Raw genomic sequence first — 24,830 nt, forward strand, 5'->3', positions numbered from 1 at the left:
AAGCTGAAGTCAGAAGCGGGGACAGACATTACCCTAAAGGAGTGAATATCCTATTTGGCATCCTAACTCCTAGGTTAAACATCTGCCTCTGCAGTCCTTTTTCAAACTACCCTCCCTGGGCCCAACACGGTGGCCTAGTGGCTAAAGTCCTCGCTTTGAAAGCGCTGGGATCCCCTATGGGCACTGGGTCTTACAAAATGGAAGTTAGATCTAGAGGTTTAATTAGATTTAGGATAGATTTTTTTTTTCTTTTTAAAATGTTTATCTATTTGGGGGAGAGTAAAAAGGAGAGAGGGAGGAGAGAGAGAGAGAACGAGAAACAAACTGCCCTTTTGTGACTGGCTCCCCAAAGGGCCGCAGTCAAGGCTAGGCTGTAGCCAGATCTTCCACATGGCTTACAGGTGCTCATGGGTTTGAGCCTATCACCTGTCATCTTGCAGAATGCACATCAGGAGGAAGCTAGATTGGAACTAGAAATCAATTTACTTCTGGTTAAGCTTTAAAAAAGATTTATTCATACTTATTGGAAAGGCAGATTTACAGAGAGGAGAGACCAAGATCTTTCATCTACTGTTTCACCCTGCAACCTGATCCAAACCAGGAGCCAGGAGCCCACTTGGGGTCTCCCATGTGAATACAGGCTCTACAAAGGTTTTGCATGAAAAATACGCCTTATGAAAAACTATGCATAGATTTAATTTTATACCAAAATAAGTGATTTTTTTCTACAAACCTTTTTCAATTTTTTTCACCTATCTTGTGTAGCATGAACCTCAGAGAAGTCAGAGTTGGTTTTTGGACAATGAGTCTCCTTCGTAATAGTTAAGTACCATATAGTATAATCCCAACATGACAACAAATGTGTGCTAAGACCCTTGGGATATTGTGCCATGCTCCCCAAAGACAGCAGATTGAGGCTTCAGTTCTTGCCTCCCAAGAGCTCATCCTTTGAGATCAGCAACTAACTGTGAGTTCACTAATAGCAATATGGCGAGGAGTGGGTTTGCAGTATATATATGGGGTTATAAGACAACTGAAGACCGACTTTTCCACTGGACCTTGAATAAAAGAATACTTCCAAACAGAATAGCAAGAAATAATGATTCTGCTATAGCAGAGTCCACTTAGGAGACCTTTAGTCTAAATAGCAAGAATTCTAAATTTGTGGTCCAATAAAGAAGTTCTGGAGATTTCTAGGTGTTGTTCTGCTGCTGCTGCTGCTGCTGATTGTAGTGGCATGTTAGTACCAGAGCAGTGGAAGGATTGGATGACAGCCGACCCAGGAGCAATCTATTGCAACAGCCTGTGCATAAAACGTCCCAGAGTAAACAGAAAAATGTCCCGGCATTTAGGGTTAAATATTTAAAATGTGCCCACATTTTAAGGTTTTTTTTTTCTTGTGGATGTGATATTTCCATAACCAAGTGCATTTGCAACAGACGTTTAAGAGGCAGATGAAGACCATTATGTGTCTACAAAAAAGTCAGGTAAAGATGTGCAAATCGATTGTTGGGCTGTCTTCAAACGCATGGGTCTCACCAGGCTCCACGCAGAAACAGTGAAGCAGGGCGCATGCGCGACGCCTGCGCAGTGGCGGGCGAGCCGCGGCGGTTACGCGCTGCTGCCAGTCCCTTGGTGGAGGATGGCGGGATGGAGCCGCCCAAGGAGGTGCCTAGGCCTTCCAACGTGCTTGAAAACCGCAATGAGCACCTCCATTCGCTGTTCCCGGCCCCGTTTCCACAGAAGAGTGCCCACGGCAACCCAGATACCACACACTTGAGAGGGCCTGAGTATCCTTGGGCCCGTCATGGCCACGACCATGGCAGGACGGCGTTGCCCAAGGACAAGAACAAAGAGGGCGCTGGGCACCGCCTGCTCAACGTGAGTAGGGGCCTGGCCGGCGACCGGGGGAGGGGGGTGTATGTCCTCCCGCCGTCCGGAGGGGAGACTAAGCAGTCAGTGTGTCCAGCTGCGAGATAGATCCACTCTGCGTAGGGACGTGGTTTAGCACCTGAGGAGAAGTTTACTTGTGGGACCTAAGGCAGTTACCTATCTTCTCAGAATATTGTTACAGTGTTAAGACAGTAAGGAATCACCTCCTCACAGGAGAACTAAGTAAGAATGTGAAGTGCAAAGAACAACGAATCGATAAATGTTAGCTGCTGGCCTGGCATCATCCTTCGCAGTTCATCTGTATGGCTAAGGGCTAACCTCCAGAGACTTAATGGACCTAATGAACCTCCAGAGCAGGTACACATCATGAGTTGCTTGGTTGTGTGTGTAAGAGAGATGGAGGAGTTGGTATCGCTGGCACTCTTGATCCATTCATACTGTAGGGCTGGACACAAGGTCTAGCACAGGAATCGGGTAGCCGATCCTGCAGCAGGGGTCCTGGGCAGAGGCACATAGGGTGAGGCACTGGATGTCCACCCTGTCTGAAAGATCTGTGGGAATGAGTTGCCAAAGGAGGGAGCAGACTGGGTGGCAGGAAAACTTGCTGATGCAATCATTATCAGTGAAGCCGGAAATGCCTTTCGCTTGCTTGACGGTGACATGCTTCTGAATTTTCTCAATATTCTTAAAGAAGCCTAAGCTCATCCCCAGGTAGTCCTTGCATCCCCAGCATCCTTGCACTAGGATGCTGTTAAATAATTCCAGGGGAGAGCCCTGCAGCTTGCCGTTGGGCATGTCAGCCATGTTCTAGCGTTGTTCCAGCAGTGATCCTAACGGCTGGACAGACACTTCAGCATCAAGGCAAACCCAACAACAAAGGGCCCGTCAGCAAGGATGGCTCCACCATGGGTTTGCCTCCTGGGTCTCGCTGAGTAGCCTTTTAATCCATTTTCTGTTTCCACTCATTCAGAAACTCCTAAGAGAGATATTTTTGTGGTTTTTTAGTGTTAAAGACTAGTTGACTCTAGTGCACAGACTAATTTATGTGGTTTCTATTCTGTTCCATTGATCTGTTTTTGTGCCAGTATCAGGTTGTTTTGGGTATAATTGTACCGTAATATGTCTTGGAACCCCATCTTTGGTTTCATTGTTTAAGATTGCTTTAGCTGTTCGGAGGTCACTTAATTTTCATATGAATTAGCATCATTTTTCTGGATTTGAGGAGAATGTCATTGTATTTTGCCGGAGGCCTGCTCTAACAAAGGATGTGTGGATCAGTGAGATGATAAGAAGAAGAGATAAGACGTGGACCACTATGGCATGATGCTCATAATGGACAACTCAGAAAAGTTGCCTTCTTTATACACAAATCATTACAAGCTTTTGCACAACATCCAATTGTTTCATTTTTACTTCATTATAAAAGAATGATTACAAAATCAATCCTAAAAAACATTATTATTATTTTACTTCAGAGAAAATATTTTCAGCAAGCTATTACTCATTCAAACCTGCAGTGACCTGGCAGAAGCCAGGAACTCCATGGTTGGCAGCACATGTAGTTACATAGTGACAAGTGGTTTACTTATATTTAAAATCAATTTTTACTAAATACAAACAAATAATATTGCTTAAAATATTAAGAGTACAGAGTTGAAAGATCATAAATGAAAAGAATTTATAAAAGCATATAACATAGATTCTTTGCTAAATCTTATAATCAAATCATGCATTAATTACCATCACCTTCACCTAGTGCTGATTCAATTGTTTTTTGTTCTTAGTGTTGATTTAATTGTTTTTTGTTCTTTTGTTAAAGGGCAGTGAAAGGGATCAAGGCAACTCAGCCAATCTACAGAGGGCCTTTACAAGAAACTTCCTTTTATCTTTATAAACTGTTTTCTTTCCCTAAATATGAGTGCCAATATAAGATAGAAGTTTTTATAAACTGTTTTCTTTCCCTAAATATAAGTGCCAATATAAGGTTGAGATTTTAAGCCATTTGGGGGGGGGGCGTGGTTCACATTTGTTTCCCTTTAGAAGATGCCCCATATACTTTTTGCTTTCCGTGGTGAGAAACCAAAATGCGTCATATCATGTGTTGTAACAGTTCAAGGTGCATGGTAAACAAACTCTTTGTACTTCCATGATTGCCATCTGTTCCAAGATATTATCAAGCCATTTCTTAAGGAAAACATTATTTATATTAGGGCAAACTTCAGGACAAAGGTGGGCACATAACAGATGTTTGGAGGCATTGTGGGCTCAATTGTACTATTGTATGCTTTTAGCTGTGTGTCATTGCCTTATGTCACTAAAGATGTTTTTATCATAACATGATTGATCAATTTGAGGTGTCATACCAGTTACAGGAATCACTTCACATTAGCAGAAAAACAACAACAACACCCTCAGGAGAATTCTATGAAACATCAGAGAGGTGACTGAGTGTCCATACAATGGGGTGAGGCAGCAATGAGGTGACCAGAGACATTCTGCTGGGCCTTGCCACACAGCCAGAAACTCCTCGTAGCCTTGCTAACCAAGGAGTGGTGCTCATCACACACCCATGCCATCTGACCCAACTGCATGGCTCCCCACAGTGTTTTCATTGGGCTCACATTGAATCTGTAGAATCATTAGGTAATATAAGCATTTTGGTGATTTATTGAGGACTTATTTTTCTTTGGAAGGAAGAGTTACACAAAGAAAACAGGGAGAGAGAGAAGAGTGGAAAAGAGAGAGAGAGATTTTGGGGTTCAGAGAAATCTTAGGAGACACCAAGGTGAGTGAAATGATTTTAATGTCCAGTTTGGCGACCACCTCTTGCCATGAACAAGAAGCTTGTCAAACAAAGAAAATTGGGGGGGGGGGTTATACTAATTAACTATGAGATAATCAATAGCTATATGATATTGGGTAAATACATAATGAAGGGTTATTTTGTGACATAGAGTAGAAAGCAGGTAAAATATTTATAATATTTAGGGTTCAGATCCAATTATTTCTATATTTTTGGGTCGTTGAATTTAATGAGAAGAAAGTATTTTGAAGAGGTGAAACTAACAAAAAAATAAAAATCTATGAGATACAGTTTCTGCTGACTTTTGTTGGTGAGATGTGTCTCCTGTAGGCAAAAAATAGATGGGTTTTGCTTTTTTTTTTTTAAAGATTTATTTTTATTGGAATGGCAGATATACAGAGAAGAGAGACAGAGAGGAAGATCTTCCATCCTATGGTTCACTCCCCAAGTGACCGCAACTGCTGGAGCTGAGCCAGTCCGAAGCCAGGAGCCTCCTCTAGGTCTCCCACACGGGTGCAGGGTCCCAAAGCTTTGGACCATTCTCAGCTGCATTCCCAGGCAACAGACAGGGAGCTGGATGGGAACCAGGGCCACTGGGAACCGGCACCCACATGGGATTCTGGCAGGTTCAAGGTGAGGACCTTAACTGCTATGCTATTGTGCTAGGCCCAGGGTTTTGCTTTTTAATTCAGTCTAATAATCTGTGACGTTTGATTGATGAGTAAGCCATTTACATTCAGGGTTAATATGAATGGGTGGTAATTTGGTCCTGTCATTTTAGCAATAAGTTGTTCATTGATTTAGTCTTCTGTTGTTATTTTACTGGGATGTTCTTCACATTTACCTTTGGTTTTGGTGGGCACTATTCCTTTTCTCTGTCAAGAGAACACCTTAAGTATCATTTGTAGGGCAGGTTTAGAAGAGGCAAATTCTTTTAACTTTTTACTGTGGAATTTTATTTCATTTTCAAAGAGAAAAGAAAGCTTTGCTGGGTACGTTATCCTGAGCCAACAATTTTTTTCTTTTAGAATCTGTAATATGTCACTCCATTCTCTTCTGGCCTGTAGTTTCCTGTGAGTTTAAATGGCATCCCTTTATATGTCAGTTGACTTTTTTCATGTGCACATTTAAGGATTTTTTTTCTTATGTTCCATTGAAGAGAGCTTGATTATCATGTGTCTTGGTGAAGATTGCTTTTGATCAAGCCTGTTGGGAGTTCTGTGCCCCTCCTGGATGTTGTTTCCCAATTCTTTCTCTAGATTAGGGAAATTTTCCCTTATTATTTCATTAAATACATTTTTAAACCCAGCTTCTCTTTCTGTACCTTCTATGACTCCCATAACTTTTATATTTGGCCTTTTAATAGTGTCTTTTAATTCTTGAATACTTTTTTTGGCCTGATCCAGCTCTGCTTCCAGCTTTTTGTTTGTTTCCCCATGGTAACAGGAAATATCTTCCAATTCTGAGATTCTTTCTTCTGCTTGCTTCATTCTATTTTGGAGACTCTCCACTGTACTTTTAGTTTGCTCCACTGTATTCTTCATTTCTGATATATCAGCTTTCATTTGATTCCAGTGTGACATATTCCTTAAATTCCTTGTGTGCCTGCTTTACGTGCTTCTCATTGTTGATCAGAAGCTTTAAAATGAGTTTTCTGAATTCTGTGTCCCCCATTTTCTTGATGTCTTCCTCAGTTAACTCTGAGGTTGGCATAGGGTTTTGCTCCTTTGCAGGGGAGTCTTCAGTAATATTAATTGTGCCTCTGTTTCCTCTTTTGCTCTTGATCATTGTACTTCTGGTTAGCAGATTCTTCTCCTTGGGGCATGTTTCTAAGCTGTGTCACCCACAAATCTACAGTTCAATTTTACTTATTGTGGTTGGTACACAGCTCTTTGTTTGCAGCCAGTGTGCCTCTCCCTCCAGCAAGTTCCAGGTCTGGGTTCTTACTTTAGATTTCCACCGTGGTCTCCATAGCCCCAGTTCCTGGCTCACCAGTCACCACCTCCTGTAATATCATGCTGAAGCTGCGCCGTTGTCTGTACAACCTTTGTCCCACTTCCATTTGGAGCAGGTCTCAGGTGTCCTATATAGCTAGATTGTTGGTGGTGGTGATCTTGCTGGAACCTGTTGGCTGTTAGGTCTGAGGGCCACACAGACCTATTTTGACCCGTATGATGGCATAGTCAGTATTATTTTCCTGTGGGATCAGTGCAATGCACTGAGCTCAGTGAGTTCTCGCTAAGCTCAGTGCATGTGCAGCTCACTGTTGTCCCCTGCAGTCTTAAATTCTTTGCCACAGGATAAGAAATGGCACCTGATGTGCCACTACTAGAGTTCTTGATCTGCTGGCTGTCAGGTCTGAGGGCTACCTGGACCTATCTTGGGTGGAACCTGTAGGATGCCACATTGTTGCAGTTCACTGAACCAGAAATGAGTTCACTCCCAGCTCAGTGCATGTGCAGTACTGTCCAAAATGGTGCCTGATTGGGCTCAAGGGGGCAGACTTGGCTGTGAAATACACCCTGCCCCCGTGCTGCCTGTCTGGGATGTGCTGCTCTGTCCCCGCCTCTGGTCAAATCAAACAGACCAGCAGGACAGGCAGTTCTTTGGGTTCACCTCCTGAGTTCCCAGTGAAAGTCCCTTCCCACCTTGTTGCTGGTGGAGCTCCGGCTGAGGAGGAGTTCAGATCACCATTCGCTGAATGCCACTGGGGTATCAGTCACTGCAACATCACACTGTTGTTTTTGCTGCTTTCCTATATGTCAGTTTCTGGATACCCCTCTGCTGTTGTTCTGTCCTCTCCCATTTCCTGGAATGTGCCCTCTCTGCTTCACACTGGCTAATTCATATCCAATTTTTTCAATAAAGATTTATAATGCAAAAGCTCAGGATTTCAATCCTATCTTTCAATGTATACAGTGAACCGCATGCCTCAAAGGTAACTGTCCTTCCTGGGAATTCTAAAAACTCCAAGATCATTCCTGTCTCCTGTCTTGCTTCCTGGTGTTCCAAGAAGCAGGGTTTTCCCATAAACAGGGTGCAGGTGTTTCTTAGGAGATTCTGGAGTTCCAGGAATGCATTCACCTTGATAATTAACGCTATCAGAGAGAATCTTCTACCTGCTGGTTCACACCCCAAATGGCCTCAATGACTGGATTTGAGCTGATCCAAAGCCAGGAGCCTGGTGCTTCTTCTGAGTCCCCCATGTGGGGGCAGAGGACTAAAGACTTGAGCCACCTTTTGCTGATTTTTCCAGTTAATAAGGAGAGAGATGGATCAGAAGTGAAGTAACCAGCACTGCAGGAGGAAGCTTAGCCTACTAGACTGTTGCACTGGAATCATTGATGTTGATTCTTCTAATCCATGAGCATGGAAGACTTACATTGTTGTGTCTTCTATTTTTTAATGTTTTGTGATTTTTATTGTAGAATTTTTAAAGGATTTATTTGTTAGTTTTATTGCAAAAGTCAAATACAGAGAGGAGCAGAGACAGAGAAGAATTTACTCCTCAAGCAGCTGCAACTGTTGGTGCTGAGCTGATCTGAAGCCAGGAGTCTGGAGCCTCTTCTGGGTCTCCCATGCAGGTGTAGGGTTCCAAGGCTTTGGCCATCCTCGACTGTTTTCCCAGGCCACAAGCAGGGAGCTGAATGGGAAGCGGGGCTGCTTGGATTAGAACTGGTGCCCATATGGGATGCCGGTGTGTGCAAGGCAAGCCTATGGTGCTGGGCCCTAGAAATCTTTTGTTTGGCACTGGGCAAAGCCTGGCCCAGATCAGATGGCCCACAAGTGTCATTGGTGCGGGGCACAGCCTGACACAGCCTGGTTTTGGTGGTATGCTCATGGGGTCCTGAGACTGTGGGCTTGCAGGAGGATTGGGGGATAGCACCAGCAGGGACATATGGTGACCTGGGGCTGATGCCAAGACAGCCTGAGAGAGGATAGGGGTTTTCCCCAACATGCTTAGTACCAGGTGGAGTGGGAGAGGGGAAAGCCCTAGGTATACATGCTGGCGTGGTCTGCTGATGGACTGGGCTTGGGGAACTTAGAATGGGCTTTGCTATTGGGTGTGTAGATGGGTAAGATCCCAGGCCAAGATATAGGAATAGGGAAAGACTTCTTGGAAAAGACAGCACAAGCACAGGCACACAAAACCAAACTGAACAAATGGACTACATCAAACTAAAAAGCTTTTGTACAGCAAAGGAAACAATTAACAAGTGAAGAAGCAACCAACAGAATAGAAGAAAATCATTGCACACTGTACAACTGATAGGGGACTGATATCCAGGATTTACAAAGAGCTTCAGAAACCCAGGGACAGTAAACAAACAAACAAACAAAGAAACCCAGCTCTGTGACAAAATGGCTAAAGAAATGAACAGACATTTTTCAGAAGAACAGATTCAAATGGCTAACAGACATATGAAAAGATGCTCAGGCTCCCTAGCTGTCAAGGAGATGTAATGAAAATCGCATTGAGGTTCCACCTAACTCAAATAGGCTGCCCTACATTCAGAACTCTACTAACAACACCTGCTGGTGTGGATGTGGGGGAAAGGCACCCTCCTTCACTGTTGGTGGGAGTGTAGCTTAGTACAGCCACTGTGGAAGTCCACAAGATGGAGTTGGGGTCAGAGAATGCAATTACTTCTGTCATCTTTTTTTCATAATTTACATGTCTTTTGGTGTACTTAAAACATATTTCCATTAGCAATGTAGTTAGGGATGGAATCCTTATATCATATATTGTTCAACTCAATCATATACTACCAAACATTTTTTCATGGAAAATGTATTAATTATATTCTCACTAAGGGTATTAGAACAAGGTACTAGAGTTTTCATGTTCCACATCCTTGCCACTTGGTACTGCCAGTTTCTTTATTTTCAACTATATGATAGAGAGAGGGTGATGTATAATGGTATCTTAATGCGGTGTTAATTTTCATTTCCCTGTGACTAATGAGGAGGAGCTCCTTACATAAGTTTAATAATCATGATGTAAGGTTTCTTGTGAAGTGCCTCATCAGGCGTGTTTCCCATTTTTAACCTGGGTTTTATGCTTTTTTATTATTAATTTGCTAAAGTTTGCATGTATACTCACTCATTCTATATGTAGTTATTTGTAATCAGCTATCATGTGTGTGCTCTATGTGGGCTAGTAGAATTTTAAAGACAACTGGAATGGAGAAGAGTGGGTCATATACGTCATGGGTAAAATGCAGACATTGCAAGTGAATATGCTAAATTTCATAGAAGTGTCAAGGTGCTTGTATTCAAAATGGGGTCAGTAGTGACAGTTGAAAGACTCTGTGGAGATAAGTAAAGTCAGAATTTTATGCAGTTCAGAAGAAATTCTAAGCAGTGCCAAAAGGCTTTATGAGACCACTCTTCAGAACATTGCTCAAGGTTCTGATAGGAATTGAAAGACTTGTTCTGCTGATGCTGCTGTTAGCGATGAGTGCTCTGACCAAGTGATGAAGGAAAAGTAAGAAGGTAGCAGTATGAGGGAAGAGATGATACTTTGTCAGAGTACAATTTTTATTTTTAATAAGATTCATTCATTTATTTGAAAAGTAGGGTGATGGACTGACAGCCAGAGAACTTCTAACTACTGGTTCACTCTAGCTGCCTATAACAGCTGGAGCTGCTTCAGGCCAAAGCCAGGAACCCCAATTTATCCAAGTCTCACACCTGAGGAACAGAGACTTGAGTACTTGAGCCATCATCTGCCACCTTTTAAGGCACACAAGCAGTAAGCTGGTTCTGTAACTCGTTGTGAAACCAGGTGCTCTTCCATGGATGGGAATGTGGGCCTCCCAAGTGGAAGATTAACCTTCTGTGCCACAATGCCTGCCCTGGGGAAGATTGGACTCAAAAGATAATTTTTAAAAACTGTCAATATTTGCTCCACAAATTTCAAGACAATTTTGTAGGCAATGATACCATTTTGTCCATTCCCAAAGAGCTCTGGATCTTAGAAACTTAATCATATAAATGCAGTTTTACTTTTTGAAGAAAAATGAGTGTCTCTCAAATATATATATGTATTTTTAAAGATTAGGAAAAAAAAGAGGAAAAAGCCAGAAACAGCCAAATCAGGGTTATAGTGTGAATGTCTAGTGGCTGCCAATTAAAACTCTCACACATTGCCCTTTTTTGGTGAGAATAAGCGGGGACTTTGTTATGAGGACTCTGGTGAAGCTTTGCCAAGCACGATTCTGATAAATTCTGATTAATTTTCCTGAACTACTCTCACAGTAAGAAGACGTTATCATTCTTTACCCCTCCAGAAGATTAACAAAATGCCTTGAGCGTCTCAAAAAGCTTGCCATGACTTTTGCTCCTGACGGGTCCAGCTTGGCTTTGGCTGGCTCTCTTCTGCCTCTTGGTAGCCATGGCTCTGACTGTGCTTTGTCTCCGGGAACATACTCCAGGACTGACATGCCTGATCATGTTTCCTGCTGTTCATTGCTGATTTTCTTCAGTTAAGGCACAAGCAAGATTAATTTTTTTTCTTTGAAAATTGCTGTGAGCGGGTCTGGTGCTGTGGGATTAGTCTTCAATATCATCTTTCTCCCATCTGCCTTTAAAAATTATCCTTTGTGATTTCTTTGAGATATTGTTCCTAAACACTTTTCATGAAGCATCAGTTGTTTCAGCTTTCTTTACCCAAGCTTCACTATCAATTAGATGATTTTTTTTTTGTTTTGCTTCAATTTCATCAGAATTTACATTGCTCTGACAAGAATCCTTTGAAAACTGGCGTCTTATTTTCTTAGTATCTTGAACTAGATGTTGCTCAGGCATATTATAACCAATTAGTACAAGCTTGCTTTCATGCAAAAATCTCGAGATTCATGCATAGTTTTCCTCAATGTGCACATTATCCTTAAGTTTTTAAAGATTTCTTGTATATAAAACACATTCAGTCAGATATATGCAGCAATAACAAAGTGGTACAAGATATAAGACAAACTTTTCCAATACAACTATAGTATTTGTTATCTATTTTATTTTTAATTCTTAAAAATTAATCTTGAGAAATACATGATTATATTGATACTCATGGAAGATTAAATAAATCTAATCAACATGCCTTTCACTTAACATATGTATCATTTCCTGAGGTTAAAGCTTTTAAAATCGGGCCTGATGTGGCGTGGCCTAGCAGCTAAGGTCCTTGCCTTGAATGCACCAGGATCCCATATGGGCGCTGGTTCTAGTCCCAGCAGCCCTGCTTCCCATCCAGCTCCCTGCTGGTGGCCTGGGAAGACAGTCGAGGATGGCCCAAGGTCTTGGGATCCTGCGCCCGTGTCAGAGACCTGTGGCTTTGGATCGGTGCAGTACTGGCCATTGCGGTCACTTGGGGAGTGAATCATCAGATGGAAGATCTTTGTCTCTCCTTCTCTCTGTGTATTTGGCTTTGCAATAAAAATAAATAAATTAAAAAAAAACTTTAAAAACCTACTGAAGTGTCAATTTTGGAACATGAAATATTTTGTTGTTAGCCATACTGTGAAGCAGATCTGTGAAAGTTTTTCTCCTTCTTGAAACTTTGCACCATCTGACAACATTTTCCCTTTCTTAATCTATGTATTCCCTTTCCAGGCCTCTTGAAACTGCCATTCTACTCTTATGTCCATGAATTCAACCATTTTAGATTCCATATACTGCATTTCTGTGCCTTGCTTTTTTCACCAAGTACAATGTTCTACATGTTCATTCATAGCATTAAAAGTGAAAGAATTTTCATCTTTTTATACGATTGAATACTATCCCATGATGTGTTTATACCTTATTTTCATTATCCCTTCATCCAGTGATGGACACTAGGGTTGCATCAATATCTTGGCTATTGAGAATAATACTGCAATGAGCATGGAAGTGCAGAGTTCTTCAATATAGTATAAGTGACAAAACTCAGCTAACATATTCAATAGTGAAAATTGAAGGCTTTTTCTTTCAAGTTCAGGAGTTTTGCAAGGATGCTCATTCTCACCTACTCCCATGGCTTTTATTTAATGTACTGCTAGAAGCCCTAATCACAGCATTTTGACAAGATCATATCACAATCTTTATTGTCTTCCTTCATTTAGTTTCTTCTTCTACAGTGTGGAAGCTTTGACTCTCAGTATCAGGAATACAGTTGTATATTGCTCAATTCTACAATGCATGCAGAATTGTTTTATTTCTTCTGCAAAAAATCAAATTTACTCAGAATTCAAAAATTTTGCATTACTTTGTTTTTCTTGTAATATGGTTTGTATTTACTTGAAAAAAAGTTAAATTAATTTTCCTATATTTATTCAACATCAGAATTCCACACTATTGATTGCATTAAGTTACTATTTTTTATGTTTACAGGTAATATTGTCATTTCATCACAAATTGTATCCTGAAGTGATATATACATTACTAAATAGCACAAATACATTACCTCACATAATTATCATTTTGTAATAAGAACATAACATCTACTCTCTTTACACTTTCAAGAATACAGCATATCATTGGTCACCATAATCACCTCGATGAACAGTAGATCTCTTGATATTTATTCCTCATTTCTATAATTTGAGTATTCTTTAGCCAACATTTCCCTATCTGCTTCTCTCCCTTATTCCACCCTTTGGAAACCACCATTATATTCTTTATCTCAAAATTAAATGTTCACTCATAAAAGCTTAACACATTTTGTAAAGCAGAGAGTGTAACTCAACACAATGAAGATCATATGTGAGAAAGCCAGAGCCTAATGTTATACTGAATATGGAATAGTTGAAAAGCTTCCCTCTGATTTCTAGACCAGGACAATGACACTTACCCCTGTAGCAGTGGAAGTCCTAGCCAGACCAACTGGGAAAAATAAAGACATCGAAGGCATCCATATTGGAAGTGGGTAGTCAGTTGTTACTGTTGGCAGATGTCGTATTATATTTAGAAAAACTCCAACAAAGCACAATCAGATCTAATAGATTAATAAAGTCTAAGGCTACATAATGAACTCAAAAGTTAGTAGCGGTTCTGGTATACTGTGAACTATTTAAAAAAGAAATCAAAAAGGCAATGCCATTTATAATAGCTATAAAAATATCTAAAAAATTTTTGATCAAGGAGATGGAGTAAACAAATAACATGTAAATAGAAAATACTCCTTAATTATTAATTGAGCAATTAATGTTAGATTCATATTTAATTATGTGGTGTATTTGTGTATAGAACATTAATACACTTCCAACAGTTATAACTCTACAGAAGATAAACTTGAGGAAGTATCTTTCGCTGTTTTGTTCTACTCTTCCCACTCTGCCCCATTTCTGTGTTGCTTTAGATACATATATGTTTCTCCTTTTCTAGTAAAACATTGCACTTTGTTCTTTTCACTTAAGAGTCTACAAATCACGATTTCATACCGATCTTCATTTTTATAGGTAGATGGTACTATATCGTAAATGTATACTATAGCTTATTTTACTAGCTTCTCATATTTAACATTTAGGTAGCTTGCATAAAATACTGCAATGAAAAATTATAAGATATGTATTTTCATTTGTTGAAAATATTTCCACAGGCTGAATTTGTAATTCCTACATATTTTTATATTTAAATATTAAAAGGTATTCTTTTTTATTGATGGATGTTAAAGGCAGAGTATGGGAGAGAGGGATAGAAGGAGAGAGGGGCGGAGGGAGGAGGAGAGAGAGAGTGAGAGTTTTCTATCCACTGATTCACTCTCCAAATGGCCGCAAAAACAAGCAGGGGGCCAATCTGAAGCTGGAGCCAGTCCCCTCTACTAGGTCCCCCATATAGGTGGAAGCGGCCCATCACACTTGGCCCATATTCTCTGACCAATAGCAGAGAGCAGAGTCTTGAGCTGCTTGGACACAAACCAGCTCCCATTCAGCATTGCTGTTGGTGGTTTAACCCTCAGTGAAAGATGCTCTTATTTACTTCATGGTGTAGCTTTTGGCCTCATTTCTGCTGTTAATACCAGGATATGGTTCTCTGCTCTCTTTCTTTTTTCCTTTCTTTGCCTTTTCTCTCTTTCTTTAGATTTATTTTATTTCAAAGACAAATTTCAGAGAGGGAGAGGGAGAGAGAGAGAGAGAGAGGAAGGGAGAGAGAGAGGGAGAGAGAAGGGAGAGAGAGAAGGAGAGAGAAGGGAAGTTGGAGAAATCTTCCATTTGCTGGTTCACTACCCTAATGGCCACAGGAGCTAGGGCTGGGGCAATCCCATGTTGGTGCTAGGAACTTTTTCTGGCTCTTCACTCAGCTGCAGAGACCTAAGCTCTTTGACTGCCTTCTGTTGCTTTCCTAGGCACATTAGCAGGGAGCAGGATCAGCTGTGGAACAGCCAGGACTGAAATAAGCGCATACAGGCTATGGCTTAATTAATTCATTCTGCCACATGCCAGCTCCTCTTTGCTTTCTTCTTAGTCAATGTATCTTAGTATATCTTAGGTCCTTTATGTTAGACTTCCTAAGCCACTAAATTACGTAAATTTTTTGTATTAGAAGGGTGCTCAACTGTCTTGATGTCCCTGACACTATCCTGATTTTAGAGCTGAAAGTTCCAAATCCTAAGAAGTCCCTCAGTTCTGGGAAAGAGTAATGGTTGCTCGCCCATTATACTAAGAATACGTTAGGGTTTTGCCTTTCTGAACTGATTTTAACATTATTTGTCTTAAATAAATGTAAAACCTTTGCATATTTGTTGAGGTGAATGGTAAGCTTGAGTATTATGATTTTTTTTTTTGCTTTATTTATCATGTTTTGCTCCTTTAAAAATTTCTTTGGCATAGTGTTAAGGCACCATGTGTTGGCTCTGATCCAAATTCCAGCTTCTTAATAATGTCCGTCCTGGGAGACAGCTCATGTGGATGGGTTCTTGACACCTGTGTGGGAGACATGGATTGAGCTCACTGACCCTGGCTTTAAAATGTCCAAGCCTTAGTTATTGAAGGCAATTTTGGGAAGGAAATGAGTAGTTGGGAGATGTTTCTCTGTGTTTGTAAACTATTAAATACTTTGTTTAATTAATTGAAAACTAAATATTATATTAATTGGCTTTTATCACTATATTTAGAATACCTGAGAAGATCTGTTTAGAACAGATTTATCTTGGTTTAAGGTTTGGAGACTTATTGTCTGTGAACAGGGGCTCCATCAGTGTGATATCTATGAGAGCAGGAAACATTCAGGAGAAAGTGTTCCCTGAGTTGTTTTCCATTTCTTACATTTTTAAATGGTCTTGTACTTGAAGGATGGCTTGGTTGTTTACAAATACTTTGCTTGACCTTTCCTGTCTTGCACTTCGTGAAACTGTTGCTCTGTAATTGCATTGCATTATGTCGGTCTTGAGAAATTTGATGCTAATCTCGTTGCTTACCCTTGTAATAATTTATAAAATCTAATGATTTTATTAGGAAGCATCTGAATCATTCTTAGTCAGTTTTCCCAGAAACATAATGAGACCTATCAAATATAGGTCTCATAGCCTAAAAGTTCTTGGCTTGCGATTTTAAATATCAGGTCTTATTTGTGTTGTTTTTCTTCTTCAGAGGTTTCTCATTTGTTTGTCTTTCCATTAAGCTACTTTTCTCTCTTTCCCCCCTAATATTATTGGTTTTATTTTCTTTCCAAGGGCTCACATTAAGTATGCATTTGAATCCATGCTTCCTCGGGCATTGTGCAATTTGTTTCCGGGACATTTTTGTCTTTTTTTTTTTAAAGATTTATTTTATTTTTATTGCAAAGTCAAATATACATAGAGGAAGAGAGACAGAGAGGAAGATCTTCTGTCTGATGATTCACTCCCCCAAGTGATCGCAATGGCCAGTGATGCACCAATCCGAAGCCAGGAGCCAGGAGCTCTTCCAGGTTTCCCACACGGGTGCAGGGTCCCAAGGCATTGGCCCATCCTTGACTGCTTTCCCGGGCCACAAGCAGGGAGCTGGATGGGAAGTGGAGCTGCTGGGATTAGAACTGGTGCCCATGTGGGATCCTGACGTGTTCAAGGAGAAGATTTTAGCCACTACACCATCGCGCCGGGCCCAACATTTTTGTCTTTTTAAAGATTTTTTTTTTTCACTTGGAGGGGTAGTCTCAAGGAACAAGCAGCAACAGCAATGGCACTGGGGATTGCCCTTCTCCTGTAGAGATGGCAAAAGATGGAGGGTGTAAACATTTCAACTTGCTTTGCTCCAAAGGAGCTGATAAATGATATCTATATCTATATCTATATCTATATCTATATCTATATCTATATCTATATCTATATCTATATCTATATCTATATCTGTCTATATCATATATATGTGTATATGGGTGTATAGATACACACGTACATACATATACACAATTAATGGAGAAGTGAAAGCCATCGATGCAGAACCAAAATTTGATTGTCACTCCATACTTAGGCCTAGAGTCCCATTATGTGACTGGCAAGACTCTCACTTAGGTAAGTGGATGATTAGAAATCCTGTGCTTGTGTGCAGTCTGGGCCTGTATTAACTAGGGCTAGAACAGTGCTTAACAACATGGTTAACAATGCTTAACAACAAGGGACAAGAATTTCTGGAAAGCAAACATCCACACCTGGGGATGGCCAATAGTTCTCTGATGTTCTGAGGACAGTGGAGAAGGGTTTTTCATTGCAAAGCTCCACACTCAGCACTAAATAGATAATTTCAGCCCCTCCCCCCCAAAAACCAGCATCCTAACTTTTTTGTTTGTTCTTAGACACTCAGATACCTAAGATATTATTGTGCTCTGCCTCAGTGGTTCAGAGCCTGACTGCACATACAGTTATATAGGTCACCCAGGGAGCTTTCGAAAAGTAGATTTCTGGGCCCCTACCTTCAACTTTTCAGATAAAAAGTCCAGGATGTGGACACCAGCATATGTGTTTTTCCTTTTATTAGCACTGCTGGTCATGATTTTGTTGCCACTGGTTGAGAGACCAGTTTTGCACTTGACTGTAGAGTCACAACAGCAGTCTCAACCATACATACATGAACTATTCTAAAATCAGGGATGTTCTGTTCTTGAGTTAATCAAGTGGCAATGAACTGTATTTTAAATGTGTAGGTGAATACTGTAGTTTTACCACTGCTTTGGAGTATATAAAGAAGTTATAACTCATGCAATGCATGGGGAAAATAAAAAAGTGAAATACAAGGACAAATCTTAGCTGCTTCTTATGTTGTTTGAAAATATCCAAGTGCTTGTGGTGATAAAGTAGCAGTTAACATGTATGTAATGTTTGCTAAGTTTCACATGTGTTATCTGTACATTAACCCTCCAAACTATCCATATAAAATAATAGCTGTCATTAACCTCATATCTTTTATAACATGAAAAAAATTTAAAATATTGTTTACATAGTTGAGACAGATGGGATAAATGTTTCAGTTTTTTTTTTCTCCTGTGTTCTCAGGGGAGGAGGTAGAGGGGGCCCTCTTTATGGTCAAACTGTCAGTACCCAGGGATGGGGGACAGTCATTTGATACCTTGGAGACTCCAATGTAGAGAAGTGTATTGCTAGGATGTTGCTGGAGTGGTTTAGATAACCTTGAGAAGTTGTAGGTTTTGTTGCTCCAGGGCTGTGGAGATCTTTCCAAGGTCTGACCTCATATTCTCTGTGGAGAAACTGAGGCCCCTGTGGTCAGCTGCCTTGCCAGGGGCCAAAGCTGCAAACTCGAGACTGGGAAATAGCAGGGTCAGGAGTCTAGCTCAGGTCAACCTGATTACATAGCTTCTACTTTTATGTGCTGTACAAGCACATCCTGTATCTGTGTATTTTCAGGTGACTGCAGTTTATTGTTAATACATGTTGATGAATAAAATTAGAACATTTGAGTTAAAAATTTCTTTCCTGAATTTATCAGCACTGATTTCATTTTTAGTTTTCTGTTTTAATAATTGGATTTGTGATTATAGACTAAAAAAAATCCCCAAACCCATATTTGAACACATTTGATTGACTTTCAGATTTCATACTATAATTTATTGTTCTTTTGGAGGTGTTGTCTTTTGAAAATTTCCCATTTTTTCTTACTATAGTGTTTTAAAGGCACTGCTCTGCTTTTCCTTACTTATGTCTGTTTCTTACAGATGGTTCAGTATTATTCTTTTCATTTAGTGTGCTGAATTGCAGTTACTTTAAATAGTCATTATTTTTCTTTTTTTTTTATTGTTGCTTACATTATATTATGTAGTACAGTTTTATAGGCGCTGGGGATCCCCCCCACCTCTCCCATACCCCTCCCCCCATGGTGGATTCCTCCACCTTGTTGCATAACCATAGTTCAAGTTCAGTTGAGATTCATTGCTTGCAAACACATGCCTAGCATAAAGTTCAGCGTCTTATTGTCCAGATAAGTTCAGTGGCTTCTTGGGGAGACCTTCTATGGTCTGAAGATAGGTCTAACAGAGTAAAGATCCAGTCAGTTAAAAGCCCCAACAAGGCCTCAGTATCATTATACAACATTATGGAATTAATTGACATAGTATTGGGTAAACAATATGTTAAAAATAATGCAAGTTCCATTCTTCGAAACATCTGGGTTGAGACAGTATCAATGACAGGTTCAAAAAATAACAAACAACCAAACAAAAAATTACAGGTTAAATCAAGGCAAACATGTGGTATCTAATCTTTTGGGATTCGCTCATTTCCCTTAGCATTATAGTTTCCAGTTGTGCCCATTTAGCCACAAAGAACTGCATTTTGTTTTTTTTAATAGCTGAGTAGTATTCCATGGAGTAGATGAACCAAAGCTTTCTTATCCAATCTTCTGCTGATGGGCATTTCGGTTGCTTCCATGTTTTTGCAATTACTGATTGTGCTGCAATGAACATAGGGATGCATGTTGGTTTGTTGTAAAACAGGTGTTTTGGATATATTCCTAGGAGTGCTATTGCTGGGTCATATGGTATGCAGATTTTGAGTTGTTTGAGTGTTCTCCAGACTGATTTCCATAAAGGCTGTACCAATTTGCAGCTCCACCAGCAGTGGAGTAGGGTTCCCTTTTCCCCGCATCCTCGCCAGCAAGCGTCGTTGGTGTTCTTGTTTATGTGGGCCAATCTTACTGGTGTTAGGTGGTACCTCATCGATGTTTTAATTTGGATTTCCCTTATTGCTAGGGAGCTGGAACATTTTTTCATATGTTTGTTTGCCATTTGGACTTGTTCCTTTGTGAAATGTTTGCCCATTTCCCGTGCCCATTTCTTGAGTGGCTTGTTTGTTTTGGTTTTTTGGTTGTTTTGAAGTTCTTTGTATATCCTGGAAATTAGCCCCCTATCGCCTATATCGTGTGCAAAGATCTTCTCCCATTCTGTGGGTTGCTTTTTTACTTTGTTGATTGTTTCCCTTGCTGTACAGAAGCTTCTTAGTTTGATGAGGTCCCATTTGTTTATTCTGTTCTCAACTGCTATTGCTTTTGGTGTCCTTCTTAGAAAGTCGGTACCTACTCCTAGGTCTTGCAGGGTATTTCCTACATTTTCTTGCAAGAGTTTGAAGGTTTCTGGATGTAGGTTTAGGTCTTTTATCCATGTAGATTGGATCTTAGTGTATGGTGATAGATGTGGATCTATCTTTTTGTTTCTACAGACTATCAGCCAGTTGTCCCAACAACATTTACTAAAGAGTCCTTCCCACTTGCTTAAGCTGTCATTGGTCTTTTTGTCAAAGATTAATTGGCTGTATCTGTGTGGATTCCCTTTTGGTGCTTCTATTCTATTCCATTGATCTTCCTTTCTGTCTTTGTGCCAGTACCAGGCTGTTTTGATAACCACTGCTCTATAGTATGTCCAGAGGTCCGGGATTGTGATTCCCCCTGCTAATTTCTTATTTTTCAGGATGGTTCTAGCTATTCGTGGTTTTTTGTGTTTCCAGATGAACTTTTGAATCATTGTATCCAGTTCCGTGAAGAATGTTTTGGGCAATTTGATTGGAATTGCGTTGAAAATGTATATTGCTTGTGGTAGTATAGACATTTTAATGATATTGATTTTGCCTATCCAGGAGCACGGGATGTTATTCCATCTTTTGAGGTTTTGTTCAATTTCCTTTTTAAATAGTTTGTAGTTTTCTTCGAATAGGTCTCCTACACTTTTGGTTAGATTTATTCCCAAATACTTCATACTTCTCTCTGCTATTTTGAATGGTATCCTGTTGGTTAGATCTTCTTCCATCTTGGTGTTATTTGCGTACACTATGGCTGTTGATTTTCGTTCGTTAATTTTGTACCCCGCCACTCTGCCAAACTCTCGTATAAGTTCTAGCAGTTTCTGTATTGAGTCTCCTGGTTTTTCTATGTATAGGATTATGTCATCTGCATATAGTGAAAGCTTGACTTCTTCGTTTCCTATACGTATGCCTTTGATTTCTTTTTCTTGTCTTATGGCCTCTGCAAGTACCTCTAGGACTATGTTGAATAGCAGTGGTGATAGTGGGCACCCTTGTCTTGTTCCAGATCTCAGTGGGAAGGGTTCTAGCTTTTCTCCATTCAGTATGATACTGGCGTTGGGTTTTTCATAAATTGCTTTAATTATGTTGTGGATTTTCCCATCTATGCCTACTTTGGCTAGAGTTTTTAGCATGAAGAGGTGTTGGATTTTGTCGAAAGCTTTTTCTGCATCTATTGAAACTATTATGTGGTTCTTGTTTTGCAGTTTTTGGATATGGTTTATAACATTTATGGATTTCCGAATGTTGAACCATCCCTGCATTCCAGGGATGAATCCTACTTGATCCGGATGAATGATCTGTCTGATGATTTTTTGAATTCTATTGGCTAGGATTTTGTTGAGAATTTTAGCATCAATGTTCATCAGAGAAATAGGTCTGTAGTTTTCCTTCTCTGATGGTTCTCTATCCGGTTTTGGGATTAAGGTGATGTTGGCTTCATAGAATGAGTTTGGGAGGGTTGCTTCCTCCTCTATTGTTTTGAAGAGCTTGTAGAGGATTGGGGTTAGTTCTGTTCGGAATGTTTTGTAGAATTCTGTAGTGAAGCCATCTGGGCCTGGGCTTTTTTTCGTTGGGAGATCCTTGATGACTGTTTCAATCTCTACCTTGGTTATGGGTTTATTTAATTCTGCAGTTGCCTCCGGACTGAGTTTTGGTAAATGGTGGGAGTCCAAGAACTTTTCTATTTCTTGGTGGTCCTCAAATTTGTGGGAGTACAGTTCTTTGTAGTAATTTCTAATTATTTTCTTAATGATTGCAGTGTCTGTTGTTATGTTGCCTTTTTCATCTTTAATGCTGTTGATTCTCACTTTCTCTTGTTTTTTTTTGGTCAATCGGGCCAGTGGAGTGTCTATTTTGTTTATTTTCTCAAAAAACCAACTTTTTGATTTGTTGATTTTATGTATAGTTTTTTTGATTTCTATTTGGTTTATCTCCTCCCTTGTTTTGATGATTTCTTGTTTCCTATTGTGCGTGGGACTCTTCTGCTGCTGTTTTTCCAGATCCTGGAGGTGTGTGGTTAGTTCCTGTATTTGGCGTCTTTCTTGGGCCTTGACATGCGCTCCGATTGCGATGAATCTACCTCGTAGCACTGCTTTGGCGGTGTCCCACAAGTTTTGGAATGTAGTATCAGAGTTTTCATTGGTTTCCATGAATTTTTTGATCTCATCTTTAATTTCTTCTCTGACCCATTGTTCGTTTAATAGCATATTGTTCAATTTCCAAGAGTGCCTATACTTCCTGGGGAGTTTTGAGTTGTTGATTTCCAGTTTCATCCCATGGTGGTCTGAGAGGGTACATGGTATGATACTAATGTTTTGGAAGTTGTTTAGATTCGCTTTATGTCCTATCATGTGGTCGATTCTGGAGAAGGTGCCATGCACCGCTGAGAAGAATGTATAGTCTGTGGCCTTAGGATAAAAAGTTCTATATATGTCTACTAAGTCCAGTTGTTCTATTGTTTGTGTGAGCTCTGTTGTTTCTTTGTTGAGTTTTTGTTTCGTAGACCGGTCCATTGTTGTTAGAGGTGTGTTGAGATCGCCTACAAGAATTGTGCGGGTGTCTATGTCTTCCCTTAAGTCTGTAAGTAATTGCTTTACGTAACTAGGTGCATTAAGATTCGGTGCATAAACATTAATGATGGTGATTGCTTCTTGATGGATCATTCCTTTCACCAGTATAAAATGGCCTTCCCTGTCTCTTTTGATGTTAGTTAGAATGAAATCTATTTCGTCTGAAATTAGGATAGCTACCCCAGCTTTTTTTTCTCGTCTATTGGCGTGAAATATCTTTTTCCATCCCTTCACTTTCAGTTTCTTTGCATCCTTTCTGGTTAGATGCGTTTCTTGTAGGCAACAGATGGTTGGGTCTTGTTTGATGATCCATTCTATTAATCTCTGTCTTTTGATTGGTGAATTTAGACCATTTGTGTTGAGAGTTAAAATTGAGAGGTTGCAATTTTGCCCTGCCATGTGATTGTGTTGTGTGTGTGTTGTTGCCTATGTAATTGTCTTGTTTGTGTGGCCTTTAGTTTGGAGACCTTCTTATTTGCCAACTTTGTTTGTGATTTGCCTCCTTTTTGTCCGGGACTAGCGCATTTCTAAGGAGACTTTGCAGAGCTGGTTTTGTGTAGACATATTCTTCTAGTTTTTCTTTGCTATTGAAGTATCTGATTTCGTTCTCATATACAAATGAGATCTTTGCTGGGTAGATTATTTTTGGTTGACAGTTGTTTTGTTTCAGGACTTGGAAGATCTTTGTCCATTCTCTCCTTGCTTGTAGGGTCTCTTCGGAGAAGTCAGCAGTGATTCTGATGGGTTTTCCCCTGTATGTGATCTTTTCTCTACTTCGTACTTGTCTCAGGATTCCTTCTTTGTCTTCATTGGAGTAGAACTTGAGCACCGTGTGTCTGGGTGAAGATCTCTTTGGATCATGTCTGTTGGGAGTTCTCTGTCCGTCCTGTATGCGGGGTGGATTTGTGTTCCAAGTGTTTTGGAAGTTTTCCTGTATAATTTCATCAAGCACTGCTTGCATCCCAGATTCTCTTTCTACTCCCTCGGGGAGGCCGATGATCCGAATATTCAGTTTTCTAAGGTAATCTTTCATCTCTTGCATCATTGTATTAGTTTTGCTGAGGTTTGTCTCCAGCTGTTTAATTCGCTGGACACCTTCATTTTGTGTGTCTTCTGTTTCAGAGATCCTTTCCTCTGCCGCATTTATTCTGTTGATGAGGCTTTCAATTTTATTCTCTTGGGCATCCAGTTTGGTTTTGATTTGTTGTATTTCGGTGATTATGCGGTTCTGGAGGTCTTCCAGCTTTGTGTCCACGTCTCTGAGAGATTTTAGCATTATTTTCATCAATTCCTTTGTTGGTAACACTTCCATGTCTTCATCTCGCATCGCCGATATTGATAATGGCTTTTGGCCCTTGTTTGGTGGGGTGCTGGCTCTTTCATCTGGAGCACAACTCTTTCTGGTGGTTTTTCCCATTGCGTTGGTGTATTCAAACGTCCGGCTGCTGCAGTCTGCCTCCGCCGCTGTCAAAGGCTTCCCGCCGGCGACGATCCACCCGATCTCCCTGCCTCCGAGCTGGCCGCGTCTCCCGTCAGGCCGTTTTCAAAAGTGACTCTGCAGGTCTGGAGTGGGATGTCGGTTTCTCTACCTTTGTCCTGCTCCGTTCTCGTTGTTCTTCCGAGTTGTGTGGATCTTTTTGGCTCCACACTGTCCCAGGGAGCTTCACAGACCTCTCCCTGCGGTTCCCTGCTGTTCCTCTTTGCTGCTTCTGTAGCGTTTTATCCCTATCTCGCTGAACGCTCCCTCACAGCCTTCCTCCTACGTCGGCCATCTTAAAACCCAAATAGTCATTATTTTTCAAAAAAGATTTATTTATTTATTTGAAAGGCATAATTACAGAGAAGGAAAGAGAGAGTGGAAGAGTGAGACTGGGGGAAGGAGGGAGGAGGGAGAGAGGGGAAAGAGAGAGAGAGAGAGAGAAAGAGAAAGAGAGAGAAAGAGATCATCCATAGGATCAGTACCCAAATGGCCATCATGGCCAGGGTTGTATTAGGCCAAAGCTGGGAGCTGGGTACTCCAGCCATGTCTCTCATGTTGTTGACAGGGGCCAAGCACGTGGGTTTACTAATTCTTGGGTGTGTATTA

The 24,830-nt window shown here is 40.5% G+C and overlaps 1 protein-coding gene across 1 annotated transcript in view; it reads left to right on the top strand.

The window, feature by feature from the left end:
• The first annotated feature begins 1,632 nt into the window (after nucleotides 1-1,632).
• LOC121168114 overlaps nucleotides 1,633-24,830 on the top strand; it is a 92,545-nt gene continuing 69,347 nt past the window's right edge. Inside the window, exon 1 of the mRNA XM_040997905.1 lies at nucleotides 1,633-1,881. Coding sequence (XP_040853839.1) covers nucleotides 1,651-1,881 — 231 coding nt within the window. The 5' untranslated portion in view covers nucleotides 1,633-1,650. The remainder of the gene's footprint in view (nucleotides 1,882-24,830) is intronic.

The sequence above is a fragment of the Ochotona curzoniae genome, unplaced genomic scaffold (assembly GCF_017591425.1).
Source record: "Ochotona curzoniae isolate NIBS_2020 unplaced genomic scaffold, NIBS_Ocur_1.0 patch58, whole genome shotgun sequence".
NCBI lineage: Eukaryota > Metazoa > Chordata > Mammalia > Lagomorpha > Ochotonidae > Ochotona > Ochotona curzoniae.